The 13,675-nt window shown below is 41.7% G+C and overlaps 1 protein-coding gene across 2 annotated transcripts in view; it reads left to right on the forward strand.

Moving 5' to 3' along the window:
• LOC117530494 (gastrula zinc finger protein XlCGF57.1-like) overlaps nucleotides 1–3,955 on the forward strand; it is a 71,724-nt gene extending 67,769 nt beyond the window's left edge. For both annotated transcript variants that reach the window (XM_034193410.1, XM_034193409.1), the window contains exon 2: nucleotides 1,410–3,955. In XM_034193410.1, the coding sequence (XP_034049301.1) occupies nucleotides 1,412–2,530 (1,119 nt within the window). In that variant the 5' untranslated portion in view covers nucleotides 1,410–1,411 and the 3' untranslated portion in view covers nucleotides 2,531–3,955. The remainder of the gene's footprint in view (nucleotides 1–1,409) is intronic.
• Nucleotides 3,956–13,675: the final 9,720 nt, after the last annotated feature.

Below are 13,675 nucleotides of genomic sequence, written 5' to 3' on the forward strand. Positions count from 1 at the left end.
ATGTTGTAAATTGTGCACAACGGAATACAGACAACAATCAGTTTGGGACTACAGTCAGTTACACGTTGGGTGACGTGTGGGCAGGCTTGGGGATAGGAGACGCCCGTCCAGAACTGAGCCGGATCCCACACGGCCCTCACCGCCAACGGACCTGAAGAACACCGGAGCCGCCAAGTCCTGGGTTCCCAGGTGGTCACCGTCTTCAGCTGTCAGACCTGGTACTGCTGGCAGAGAATAGAAACAGCACAGGTGAGTGTGAGTATGCACACTCAGTAATCCCACAGTCTGTGTTCAGTAAGGAGGGAGCACCTCCACCTCCAATCACACACTCGTGCAGCTCCTGTCTAACCACTTATCTGGTTGGGGGGTGAAGCGAAGCCATCGCTGATCACACCAAACGCCAATCCCACAGATAAGGCAACACCACAGGAAAACGGCTGCAAAGAAGTTCAGACTATTAGTCAGCGTTAAATACAGCAGAGAATATTACCTCCAAGGTAGCTGCTTTCTCGGCGGGGAGGTGGAGTTGCAGTCCGGCCTTTATGGTGATGGTGTTGAGTAGTGGATGAGTGACAGCTGGTACGGATGATGAGTGACAGCTGTCACTCCCTGTCGCTCCGACGCCCTCTTGTGCTTGAAGCCCGCACTTCAAGCAGGGCGCCATCTTGTGGTGGTGGGCCAGCAGTACCTCCTCTTCAGCGGCCCACACAACAGTCCACCCATTAAATTCCCCATGGTAACATTTGTCAGTATATTGTCAATAAGTGTTGATGTATTCATAGTTATCCTAGTCGAATGGGTAATCACTGGATACAATCCCATACAAAATACAGTGTTTATAAATTCAGCTATTTGAGGATTTAGAAAATCTATATTAAAGCCTCCACAGACAAATAAAAGCTTATCATTTTTAATAGTACATGTGTCAAATTTTCCACAAAAATATTTGTTTGATCCAGGAGCTCTAAAACACAGCTTCTAAACATGTTTTTTAATTTTTCACATTTAATTTCCACTGTAACACATTCCATGACATCTTCTAAAGAAAAGGACATATTTGTAACAGTTTCACTTTGATGACTAGATCTAACATAAAGTGACATGCCACTACCGTGTTTATAGATCCTATTTGTTGCAGAAAATAATCATAACCCTCAAACTGGACAATGTCAGCGTGCTCATCTTTCAACCAAATGTTCATTCATTTCAACCAAAAATGTTTATTGGTATTTTTAAACAATCCTGAATTTTAGAAAGTTCATAGAAAGACATCTGCTATTAAAATGTATAATGGAAAATGTCCCATTCATCATAGAATTATTCTTAAATTGTTCCTCAGGAATATAATTGCAATGGTGAATAATATTTTTAAGAAAAAAAACATTTATTGTTCATTTGTTTCTTTGCAGACATGCAGCCGTTGTTGGTGATTAAAGAAGAAACTCTCCCTGAACACCAGGAATGGAATCTGAATGTTGACCAGGACGACATTAAAGAGGAAGAAAAGCTGTGCATAAGTCAGCAGGGAGAGCAGCGTCAGCAGCTGGAGGAGGCAGATCTCACCAAGTTTGGTTTCACTGCCGTCCCTGTGAAGAGTGAAAATGATGAAAAACCAGAGTTATCACAACTTCATCAAAGCCGAAGTGATGAGAGCGCAGAGGCTGAGTCTGTAGCCAGTAGCTCATCTGTAAACAGAACACTGACAGCAGAAACTGATGGAGGACAACAACCAGTCAGCAACTCAGGTCCAAACAGTCATTTACAACCAGACACAAGTGGTAGGATTTCAGACAGTTCTGGAAGTGAGACTGATGACAGTTTTGACTGGGAACAGACCAGAGAACTTCTGTCACGGTTGAACTGTCAAAAAAATGCCTTTATTGTTAGTTCGAGCAATTGCAGCATTGCTGAGAAACAATCTAATTCCTCGGAATATCTAAAAGCATCTGGTCACATGACCAACTCAGAGCAACACAAGGGGAATCAAGCAAGTGGAAAACTATTTAGTTGTTCTGATCACAGTAAAAAACAGAAACAAAAAGGCACTCTGAACACAGACATGAGAATTCAGACAAGACAAAAACCATTTGACTGTTCTTTATGTGGTAAAAGATTTGGACAAAAGGGCACTCTGAACACACACATGATAATTCATACAGGACAAAAACCATTTAGCTGTTCTGAATGTGGTAAAAGATTTAGACGAAAGGGCGATCTGAGTAAACACATGATAATTCATACAGGACAAAAACCATTTAGGTGTTCTGAGTGTGGTAAAACATTTGGACGAAAGACGAGCCTGAGTACACACATGATAATTCATACAGGACAAAAACCATTTAGCTGTTCTGAATGTGGTAAAACATTTGGACGAAAGGCGGGTCTGAAGACGCATATGATAATTCATACAGGACAAAAACCATTTAGCTGTTCTGAATGTGGTAAAAGATTTGGTCTAAAGTGCAGTCTGACCAGACACATGATAATGCATAGTGGACACTGGCCGCGAGTGTCCTCGGTCCCACTATGAAGGGGTTTGCTGGAAGAGATCTCTGTATGAGGATGTTTCAAAGAAAACAAACCCCAGCTATAAGCTCCACAAAGCACCTCGGCACCAGGGTGTGCGAGGAAAGCAATGGTGCAACTTCTCTCAGTACTGCGGGGAGACATCTCTCCTGTGGCAGCGTTCAGCTGGATAATCCAAAAGATCAGCATAGTTCTGATCCTGGACCCCAACATCAACATCATCAAAGGGCCAAAAGAAACAAAGGAAACTACACCACTGTAAGTTGGGCCATTGTGGAGAAGAAAAAGATCTTTCACTGTTTCTCTTACTCAAGGCATGCGAAGTGGGGTGGGAGGTTAAATGCACTATTTGAGGAGAGGATAGGCCACCATTATGAGGAGAGCCCTCAGATACAATGCCAGTAATGCAATACCAGTGGTGAGCTATGGGTTTGGCATAGCCAGAGGGTGTGCTTAATAAGTTAGATACTAAAACCAGGAAGATGCTCACCCTCCACAGAGTTACTTCCAGAAATCAGTGCATGGACAGAATGTATTTCCCTCATAGAGAACGTTATCTAGGTCTCACAGAAATCAACCAGCATCTATAATAAGTATTGGACAGTACTTAGAGTTCTGAAGAAGAAGTCATGAAAGAGGTAGCACAACATCACAATGAGACCTTATCCCAACAGACCTCCATTATAAAATTGGCAGAAAACTTTGGAGGAGTCCTTTTAGAAGAGAGAGAAAGCAACAATCTGACACCTGAAACAAAACTAGCAAGACAGACCATGGGAAAATACAGCAAAAGAGAACAAAAACGTCAAGTGGACGGATGGAAACAGCACAAAAGGCTGGATGATTCCAAGAAGAACTGGAAAAGGAATGCATAGACAAGGAAGGATCTATATGGTGGCTTACAAATGGAGAAGTTGGTTCTGATGGAGAAAGAATTATAGTTGGAGCACAAGATCACAGACTTTTAACAAATGGTTTCAAAAAATGGAAGTGATTTCACAAACTGATCAATGCTGATTCTGTCATACAGCTGGTGAGAGTGTAAACCATCTAACATCATCATGCCAGATCCTCATGGCAGACGGACATTATACATCCCAACACAATAAGGTCTGTAAATATTTCAGCTGGAAAGTATGCAAGGAACTGGAGGTGGAAGTAAAGGAAAACATCTGGGAACATGAGCCAGCACCAGTCTCATTTTAGGGAAACAACCATCTTCTATGACAATGAGATCCCAGTAGGAAGATACATTGAAGGAGGTACAATTAAACCTGATATTGTCATTTGGAATACTCAAGAAATAAAGGTGCCAAAAATCTATGTCGTAGTCCCTAGTGACTATGGCCTGACTAGGGCTGAAAGGGAGAAAAAACAAAAAAATTACACAAAATACCAAGACCTTAAAAATGACCTACGAACTTAGAAATGACCTATGAACAAATTAGATAAAATTAGATACCAGTTTTTTGTGGGGGCAACAGGCCTAGTGAAGAAGAACCTGAAGAAATACCTGGAGGCAATCCCTGGTCACCTAAGTGCCCACAAGGTATAGTTATCAGCATTTAAGGAAACATTCACCATCTTGAAAAGAGCCCTCGGATACAATGCCAGCAATGTTGATGGTGCAACTATAGACCTCGTGTTTGGGGCCCATTGCATTCTATTAAAAAGAGATCAACAGTCAAAAAAGACAAACCATTTGGCTGTTCTGAGTGTGGTAAAATATTTAATCAAAAAGCAGTCTCTACACACAGTTGAGAATTCATAAGGGGCAAAAAAGGTGGCTCTCGTTTGGAAAAAGATTTGGACTAAAAGGGGGTGTGAATGTGTGATGAGTTTGGATGTTTATGGTGGTCAACCTGTCAGCAAGGCATTGCAGTGATGTAGCTTTGCTAAATTTTCCATAACAATTGTGCATTTTATGATAAACGTATATAATTTGGCACACATATAGCCAAAGATATTCCAAATAAAACTGGATTGGGCCATCAGGAATTTTCTGTCTTCCATTACAGCCATTTTACAAAAGGAAAATTGAAAAATGCTCCAATCATTAAAAAAATGTACCACATTATTTGTCTTATCATAAAGATTCCAAAAACACATAATTTGGACTATTTATGAGTAAATGTCAGGGATTTAGGGGGGGAACACAGCCAAAAGGATGACAAAGGTCAGTTTCAGTTCATACATATTAAAGTTGCTCCAATTTTGGTAAAAAAATGATTTGTTCTTGTGTTCTTGCCTTTTATGACTATTTTGCTTCTTACTGAAGTGTTTTTCTTGTTTGTTTTTATGCACCAATAACGCAAGATCAAATTCCTTGTACACTCAACAAAAATATAAATGCAACACTTTTGGTTTTGCTCCCATTTTGTATGAGATGAACTCAAAGATCTAAAACTTTTTCCACATAATATCACCATTTCCCTCAAATATTGTTCACAAACCAGTCTAAATCTGTGATAGTGAGCACTTCTCCTTTGCTGAGATAATCCATCCCACCTCACAGGTGTGCCATATCAAGATGCTGATTAGACACCATGATTAGAGCACAGGTGTGCCTTAGACTGCCCACAATAAAAGGCCACTCTGAAAGGTGCAGTTTTATCACACAGCACAATGCCACAGATGTCGCAAGATTTGAGGGAGCGTGCAGTTGGCATGCTGACAGCAGAAATGTCAACCAGAGCTGTTGCTCGTGTATTGAATGTTCATTTCTCTACCATAAGCCGTCTCCAAAGGCGTTTCAGAGAATTTGGCAGTACATCCAACCAGCCTCACAACTGCAGACCACGTGTAACCACACCAGCCCAGGACCTCCACATCCAGCATGTTCACCTCCAAGATCGTCTGAGACCAGCCACTCGGACAGCTGCTGAAACAATCGGTTTGCATAACCAAAGAATTTCTGAACAAACTGTCAGAAACCGTCTCAGGGAAGCTCATCTGCATGCTCGTCGTCCTCATCGGGGTCTCCACCTGACTCCAGTTCGTCGTCGTAACCGACTTGAGTGGGCAAATGCTCACATTCGCTGGCGTTTGGCACGTTGGAGAGGTGTTCTCTTCACGGATGAATCCCGGTTCACACTGTCCAGAGCAGATGGCAGACAGCGTGTGTGGCGTCGTGTGGGTGAGCGGTTTTCTGATGTCAATGTTGTGGATCGAGTGGCCCATGGTGGCGGTGGGGTTATGGTATGGGCAGGCATCTGTTATGGACGAAGAACACAGGTGCATTTTATTGGTGGCATTTTGAATGCACAGAGACACCGTGACGAGATCCTGAGGCACATTGTTGTGCCATACATCCAAGAACATCACCTCATGTTGCAGCAGGATAATGCACGGCCCCATGTTGCAAGGATCTGTACACAATTCTTGGAAGCTGAAAATGCCCCAGTTCTTGCATGGCCGGCATACTCACCGGACATGTCACCCATTGAGCATGTTTGGGATGCTCTGGACCGGCGTATACAACAGCGTGTACCAGTTCCTGCCAATATCCAGCAACTTCGCACAGCCATTGAAGAGGAGTGGACCAACATTCCACAGGCCACAATTGACAACCTGATCAACTCTATGCGAAGGAGATGTGTTGCACTGCATGAGGCAAATGGTGGTCACACCAGATACTGACTGGTATCCCCCCCAATAAAACAAAACTGCACCTTTCAGAGTGGCCTTTTATTGTGGGCAGTCTAAGGCACACCTGTGCACTAATCATGGTGTCTAATCAGCATCTTGATATGGCACACCTGTGAGGTGGGATGGATTATCTCAGCAAAGGAGAAGTGCTCACTATCACAGATTTAGACTGGTTTGTGAACAATATTTGAGGGAAATGGTGATATTGTGTATGTGGAAAAAGTTTTAGATCTTTGAGTTCATCTCATACAAAATGGGAGCAAAACCAAAAGTGTTGCGTTTATATTTTTGTTAAGTGTATGTGTAAACTTGGCAATAAATTAATAGGGTTTAATAGGGATTTTAAAAGGAATAGTTTGCACTATCTGTCATGCTTAGTTATCATGTTACGGGCTACATCACAGGTCCTAGTGATTTAACTATCGCTTAAGTACACGTGATGGTGACGCTCAAAAGATATATCCTGCAGCCTTTCTTTCCATGACTATTGTTTGATCCACAGCTCTGAACAGCCAGAGCTTTCAGCAGTGACCTTCTGTGGCTTAACCTTTTTGTGAAAAGTGTCCGTGAGTGTCTTCTAGACCAGGGGTTTTCAATCCGGTCCTCAAGGACCCCTGGACCTGCACATTTTCCATCTAATGGGCCAGCCAATGTAACGAAAAAGGTCTAGAAAAAAATTTGATGGTATTTTTTTATTAATAGCAGGTATCTGTGCCAGATATCTCCTTTAGGGCATGCTAAAACTGATGTGGGTGGATACCATCCTAACATCTGACCTTGGAGGTGATTTTCGAGGTCATACAGGTCCCATGCACTTGTAGCCGTGTTATTGACATGTTTGCATTGGAAATTCAGCAACTAGAGAGCATTATCACATATTATATAACAGCTGAGTGGATCCTTGTCATTTGATTGGTGCTTTGTATGTCACATGACATGGATTAATTCATCCCATTTGTGTTGCATTGCATTTAGACTGCAGCTTGGTTCCATTTAGAGTGCAAATTCGGTTCCATACTTTTGGTACCATTGCACTCTGCACACACATGCGCGCACACATAAAACAAATCCGCTGTGCTGTCTGGAGGCTGTTAGGAAGAAAAAGAAAAGCCGGACTCATTTCTGACGTGAATTTTTTTTTTTTTTGCTGCACTGAGGATGTACACGGTCTTTTTTTGTAGTACACGTAGCAGTACACGCACGCACAAGCGCCAATCAGGTTGCATGCGTGCGCGGGACAACGACTTTCCCGAGACATAATTTGATTGAGCTAACTGACGCTGCTTGTAAGACACACACACAAAATAAATTCACTGTGCTGTCTGGAGGCTGCTAGCGGGAAGAGAGAAAGAAAGCTGGACTAATTTCTGATGTGATTTGTTTTTTTCGCTGCACTGACGACATACACAGTCGACCGAGCCAGTTGCGTGTGTGTGCGCACGCATGGGGGACAACGACACGATGATTTGATTGAGCTAACTGGCGCTGCTACACACACACACACACACACACACACACACACACAATCCACTGCTCTGTAAGCCGTCTGGATGCATGAAGATCTGTTCACATGAAACGCTGACGTGATTTTGGCTGGACTGAGGAACTACAGTCTTTTTTTTTTTTTTTTCCCCTTTCTTTTTTGATGGAAGTTCGAAGTCAGTGCACAGCATCGCTGGACTACATGTCACAAACAAAAATGAAAGTCCCTTTTCTGTTGTTTATAAGTTAATAAAATATCAAATGACAAGGATCTGTTTTAGCCGTTATATAAAAAAATAATGTTTTTATATTCTTTCAATGGAAGGAATATTTAATTCAGTGAAAGCTGGAACAAACCAGCATCTTTGTTAGCAGTTAGCTTGCACTAGCTTGGCTACACTCCTGGATTTTCTTGTGCACAAAGTACACTGCTTTACACTTGACATTAATCCTGCATGATGCTGGCAGATAGGCTGGCTCTATTAGAAAGCAGTGTCTGTAAGCTATAACAGCTTCTTAGTTCAATGGAGTTACATGTTACGCGCACTCCAGATGAGGTTAGTGTTGGGCCAGCTAGCGCACCCCTCAGAATTAGCTTAGCAATGCCGGCTGCGGACGATGGCTTTCAGACAGTTGTTAGGTGGAGGAAGTCATGTGTGGCTCGGTGCCTGGTTGTGGTATCTGGATCACACTTGCCACTGCGAACTGTGAACCGGTTTTTGGCCTTGGATATGCCTGTTGTTAGCCCTTTGAGACAATGGGTGACATCCACCCTTATCTCCAGGCTGAAACACTGGGGCTTATTGATAGGGGGTTCTATCACCTGCAAAGTCAGGTTACAGACGCCGGCTGATGTTAAATGTATTCCTGGGGCCAGAGCTCCTGACATTGCCTCTCATCTTAGGATGCTAACACTGCAGAAGGCTAGATAGACAAAGGAACATGGCACTAGATACAGCCACATAGTTATTCACGTCAGCGCCAATGATGTTAGACTGAAGGACACTGAGTTCACAAAAAAGGACATAGAGAGGACTTGTGACCTTGGCAGTAAGATGTGTTGGCATCAATTAATAGTCTCTGGTCCCCTCCCCTCCCAGGGTAATGATGAGGTGTTTAGCAGGCTAACATCATTAAATAGGTGGCTAGCGCAACAAGGCTTTAGTTTTATTGATAACTGGCCTTCGTTTTGGGGCCGCCATGGCTTGCTGATGCCAGACGGCTTTCAACCTACTGGGGAAGGTTCCACCATCTTGTCTGAGAACATGGATGGAGCTCTGCAGGGAGGGTAACATTAGGACTTTACAGCAGGCCACGGAGCAGGGGATTAGAGACCCTGCAAGTCTTATGATGAATGTGGATGTGGAATCCATTAACTAAGCTGGGAAATTAGTGCAGAAAATCCACTGTGGTGATAGTGCAGTTTATGTGGCAGGGAGGGAAATTCGTTCAGTTGAGACTGTGCCCTGTTTCCACAGATGTGTCTATAAAAAGCATAGAGGGATATGCCTTGCAAACTTAATACTCATTACTACATTGGATGATGTTGAAATTGAAGGTGGCAGATTTTACGGTTCGGCTATTAACCCATAAAAATATTCACGGACTGGCACCTCCCTACTTAGTTGACCTATTTAAACCCTATGTACTGGCCCAGGCTCTGCATTCTCAGGGGGCAGGACTACATTGTGTCTCTATGGTGAATCAAAAGTCTGGGTCACCGAGCTTTCTCTTATTGTGCCCCTGCTTTGTGGAATGATCTCTCTACATCAAACAGTCATATTCTGTAGAGACTTTCAAGTCCAAGCTTAAGACGCACTTATTTTCGCTTTTGTATGTCTAGCATACTGGCATAGTATGGTACTATGGTACTTCCTACCCTTTTAAATAAATTTTATTAGGAAACAGAGCAGACAGTGGCCTCAAATTTATCTAAAGTCTGGGTCTTGATATTTTGAAATTTGTCTGTTTTCATGAATATTCTCGATTCGCCTTCACTACTACTGAGTAGTCTTCTAGAATATTCTTTAACTGCTAGAACTGTCCAGAATTTTCTAGAAGTTTCCAGAATTATCTAGAAATTTCAAGAAACTTTTATAACTTTATAGAATGTTAAAAAAATAAAATCAAAGTTTGTGCTGAATGTAGTCATTTTCCATAGACTTTAGACATAAGCAGTTGAAATAAAACACTTAGAAGCCAGGAACAAAAATTGTGTTACATAGTGTTATTCCTTATTTGCAGTATTTCTGCCACCTGATTCTGTTTTTTCTCTCTGTTTGAGGTGCGGCTCCATCCAGAACTGGGAGTGGGTGTCTTCTTCTGCAGGCCACCTGTCCTGTACACCAGCATGGACTCCCAAAAATTTCCTGTATATTTGTATTGTCAACTGTGTCTGTAGCATGGCCCAAGCAGAGAGTCACCCCCTTGAGTCTGGTCTGCTTGAGGTTTCTTCCTCAAATCATCAGAGGGAATTTTTCCTTACCACTGTCACTTGTGTGCTTGCTATAGGGGTTGGTAAGGTTAGACCTTATTTGCGTGATGCGCCTTGAGGCAGCTTTGTTGTGATTTGGTGCTATATAAATGAAATAAATTGAAATTTAATTCATCAAAGCTCTGTTCTTGCAGAATTTTGAAATTTGAATTTGCCGGAAATGCATCATTCAGTTTTGTGGCATTAGTCAAACTCAAAGCAAAATGACGTTCATGTCTCTGGGCCCTTGGACTTTAAGACTGAGACACAATTATGGATTTGACAAAGTATATTTGTCTAAATTTATGTAACAACAAAACTGACGTGTTTGAGGGCAGGGCTTCCATCAGGTTCAGGCTCCAGCAGGTCATGTGACTAGTTGACATCTTCAGTTTCAGCTGCTGCACATAGATGGTTCAATCTGTTCGTTGAAGTCTGAAACCAAAGTCCTGGCGTCTTTCGTGGGGGCAGACGACTCATCTTCTTCTACCTCCTTCAGAAGGTGCATCTAAATGTGCCTGTGGGGGAACGGGCTGGGAGGGGGACTTCAAGTTACTGCTGGATTCTCTGGTCAAATAAAGTCACCAAAACAGAGAAACACTGATGTGAAATCTGAGCCCTGTTGAGTGTGTGAATATTGGAAAGGTGTGCATGTGCAGCATGTGCACATTGGGTCGTGCAAAGGTGAGTCAGGTCACATTTTTGGCAAAGCAAATGATGACTGGATGATTTGTCATTAAAATTGTACTTGTCTTCATTCTACAAGGTGTTGAAACTTTCAGTTTTCCACAAAAAAGTTAAAAAATTTACTTCAGGCTGAAGCAGGATTGGGTTTGTTCTGTGAGATCTTGGGGACAACATGAAGATGTGTACACAAGGTTCAAAGTTCATGCTGCATTCAGTGGAAAGCTGGAACTCAGGATTTCTGACCTCCAGCTTGATAATCTACATATTTTACCAGGAGATAGAATCAATGTAACAGGTTGGACATTAAACATCTGGTTCTGTTCTGGTCCAGTGTGTGTTGAATCAGGTACATTTAGTTTTGGGTTTTGACAATCAGACACAGAATTTTATTAAGATTCATGAACTGATATTGCATTCAGTAATTTTTCCATCAGTTTCATAAGGGTAAGAAATTTTGCATTTGGAACGTTGTTACTGAATAACATTTTTAATCAAATTCCTGATTTTGATCCCATCGCCTCTTTCAAAAATATTTGTTTTTAATTGCTTTTTTTGATTTTAATAAATTTTGATCAAGTTTTAGATTTTGAACGTTAAAATTATTTCACAGGTTTTTTTTATATATATATTTTGTTTTCTAATTTCAGTAATTTTCATGTTTTGTTAAAAATATTTTTTCTTCGTCGTTTTTACAGTTTTTATGTTATGGTTAGAGGTTCAGGTGAAACAGAACTGTTGCACGCAAGGGACCCAAATGCAGGGAGCTAGACACGGAGAAGTGTATAAAGGAAAACATATTTATTTATAATAAATAAAATGAAGGTGCTGCGCTGGGGTGCCTGCAGTGTGGAGAGATGGCCCACCCCCTGGCAGTGAAATGAGGGAGCTGCAGGATCACGAGCCAGTCTTGAAGGATAATATCAACTGAGGTTTCAGGGTTCAGGACCAGGTGGAACGCTTGCCTCCGAGACCAGGAAATATGGGGAATAAAGACACACGGTGAGTGTATGTACTCGTAACGCTGGAGCCTCAGAACAGTCACAGTTCATAAAAGCTTTAACACAGGTTGTTTCAGAGGTCAGGAAATAAAGTTCACTTCAGGAATTGTTCATAATTCATATGTTATATCCAATGGTCAGAGGTCAAGTCCTGCGTGTGGTAACGCTGTTTCAATTAAGAAGGACTTGATACAGCCAGTGTTAGGCACAGTTTCGTTAATCCGCTAACTGCTAATTATGTAAAGTAATGTTTTCATGTAGATGCATCGTTCTGTCCTTTACAAACAGAAGAGCTGATTCTAGAAGAAACCGCTCTAACCTCTGCAGGCAAAGGAGAACTGGTCATAGAAAAGAAAAAAGCTCATTTCTTTTGACCCCATACTAATACGCTGGCAATAGCACCCAAGTCATCCAGAGGTATAGTTTTAACTTATGGTTAAAATTTTAACCAAACTAATTTCAGACAAATTATTTAAATTAACATCACTTCTGAAGTTTTATGAAGTGAAAATATCAGATATACAGTGGTCCCTCGCTATAATGCGGTTCACCTTTCGCGGCGGATTTTTTTAGTACAGTTTTGCATGCTTTTTTTTATTTATTTTTTTTTTTACAGCGCATTGTGTTCTGCGTCCTCATCAAGCAGGCCAGTCGTGGCACCGCAAAGGGAGAGCATGCACATTGTGTTCTGCGTGTCTATTTATAAGAATCTTCTTGCCCAGAAGAAGAAAGAGCGCCAACAACTACCCATAACTGTGTTCTTCACTCGGAAAAAGACACCTGCACCAAGGTGTCACTCAGTGGGAAAAGACGCGACAGCGGAGCGGCGCCAGGATGAAGAGGCACGGTCAGAGGAACTGTGAAATACTGGTGAGTCACCATTAATAATTTCTTATGTGTCCAACCTCATAGGTTGATCGTTAAAATTAAATTTGTTAGTTCTAAAAGCTATCATGATTATAGGAAAACGTTCTATTTTTATTTCTCAAACAAATGTTTGGGCCTGAAAACAGGTTGGTCTTATTTTTCTACTAAGGTTTGAACTTTGAGAGTGTTTACACACAAGAGAAAAGTGAGAAAATGTTAATACCTGTTTGAGAAAAGTGTATATAGTGTGTAGTGAGGGGTTTTACAGCCTTAAAACGTCTATAATAATTGTAAAAAAATAACGCTGACTACTTTGCGGATTTCGCCTGTTGTGGGCTATTTTTAGAACGTAACTCCCGCGATAAACGAGGGACCACTGTATGTTTTAGTTTTAAAGTAATGCACTAATTTTGAAGGTTTTAGTGTGGACATGCTGTGTCCAGGTGCATTATGGGTATCTCAGTACATTCACGACAGAAGAAATGCAATTGAGACACTCTGATCAGGCTCCACACGTACAACAGCATTAAACTCTGTATATTGTGCCTAGAACCCTTGTGAATATATTTTCTGGGTTTATAGATGTTGCTATTGTTTGTTTTATGTAAAAATGCCAGAAGAAGCCCAGGTTGCTTCTCCAAATACCAAAAAGTCTTAAATTGTGATTCAGGCTGTGATATAACTGGCGTCAAAATGCATAGCGCACTGCCATCTACTGGTGACCGGTTATATCACAGTGTTGTCGACCGCAGGATTTTAAAATTATCTGTAGGCTTCCAAAACCTGAGAGGCCCCACACGTGGAGATTAAAACAAATCATAGATCTGACAGGTTTAGTTGTACAGTATGCGGTGTCAGCCACACAGTAAAAACAACACACACAGATTTCACACACGAACATTCCCAGGTCAGACACCTCACTTTCTGATTGGCTGCATGTCACCTTTAGCTCCTCACATCCTTCTTAACACACCACACATGGCAGGAATATCTG

The sequence above is a fragment of the Thalassophryne amazonica genome, chromosome 18 (genome assembly GCF_902500255.1).
Source record: "Thalassophryne amazonica chromosome 18, fThaAma1.1, whole genome shotgun sequence".
Taxonomy (NCBI): Eukaryota; Metazoa; Chordata; class Actinopteri; order Batrachoidiformes; family Batrachoididae; genus Thalassophryne; species Thalassophryne amazonica.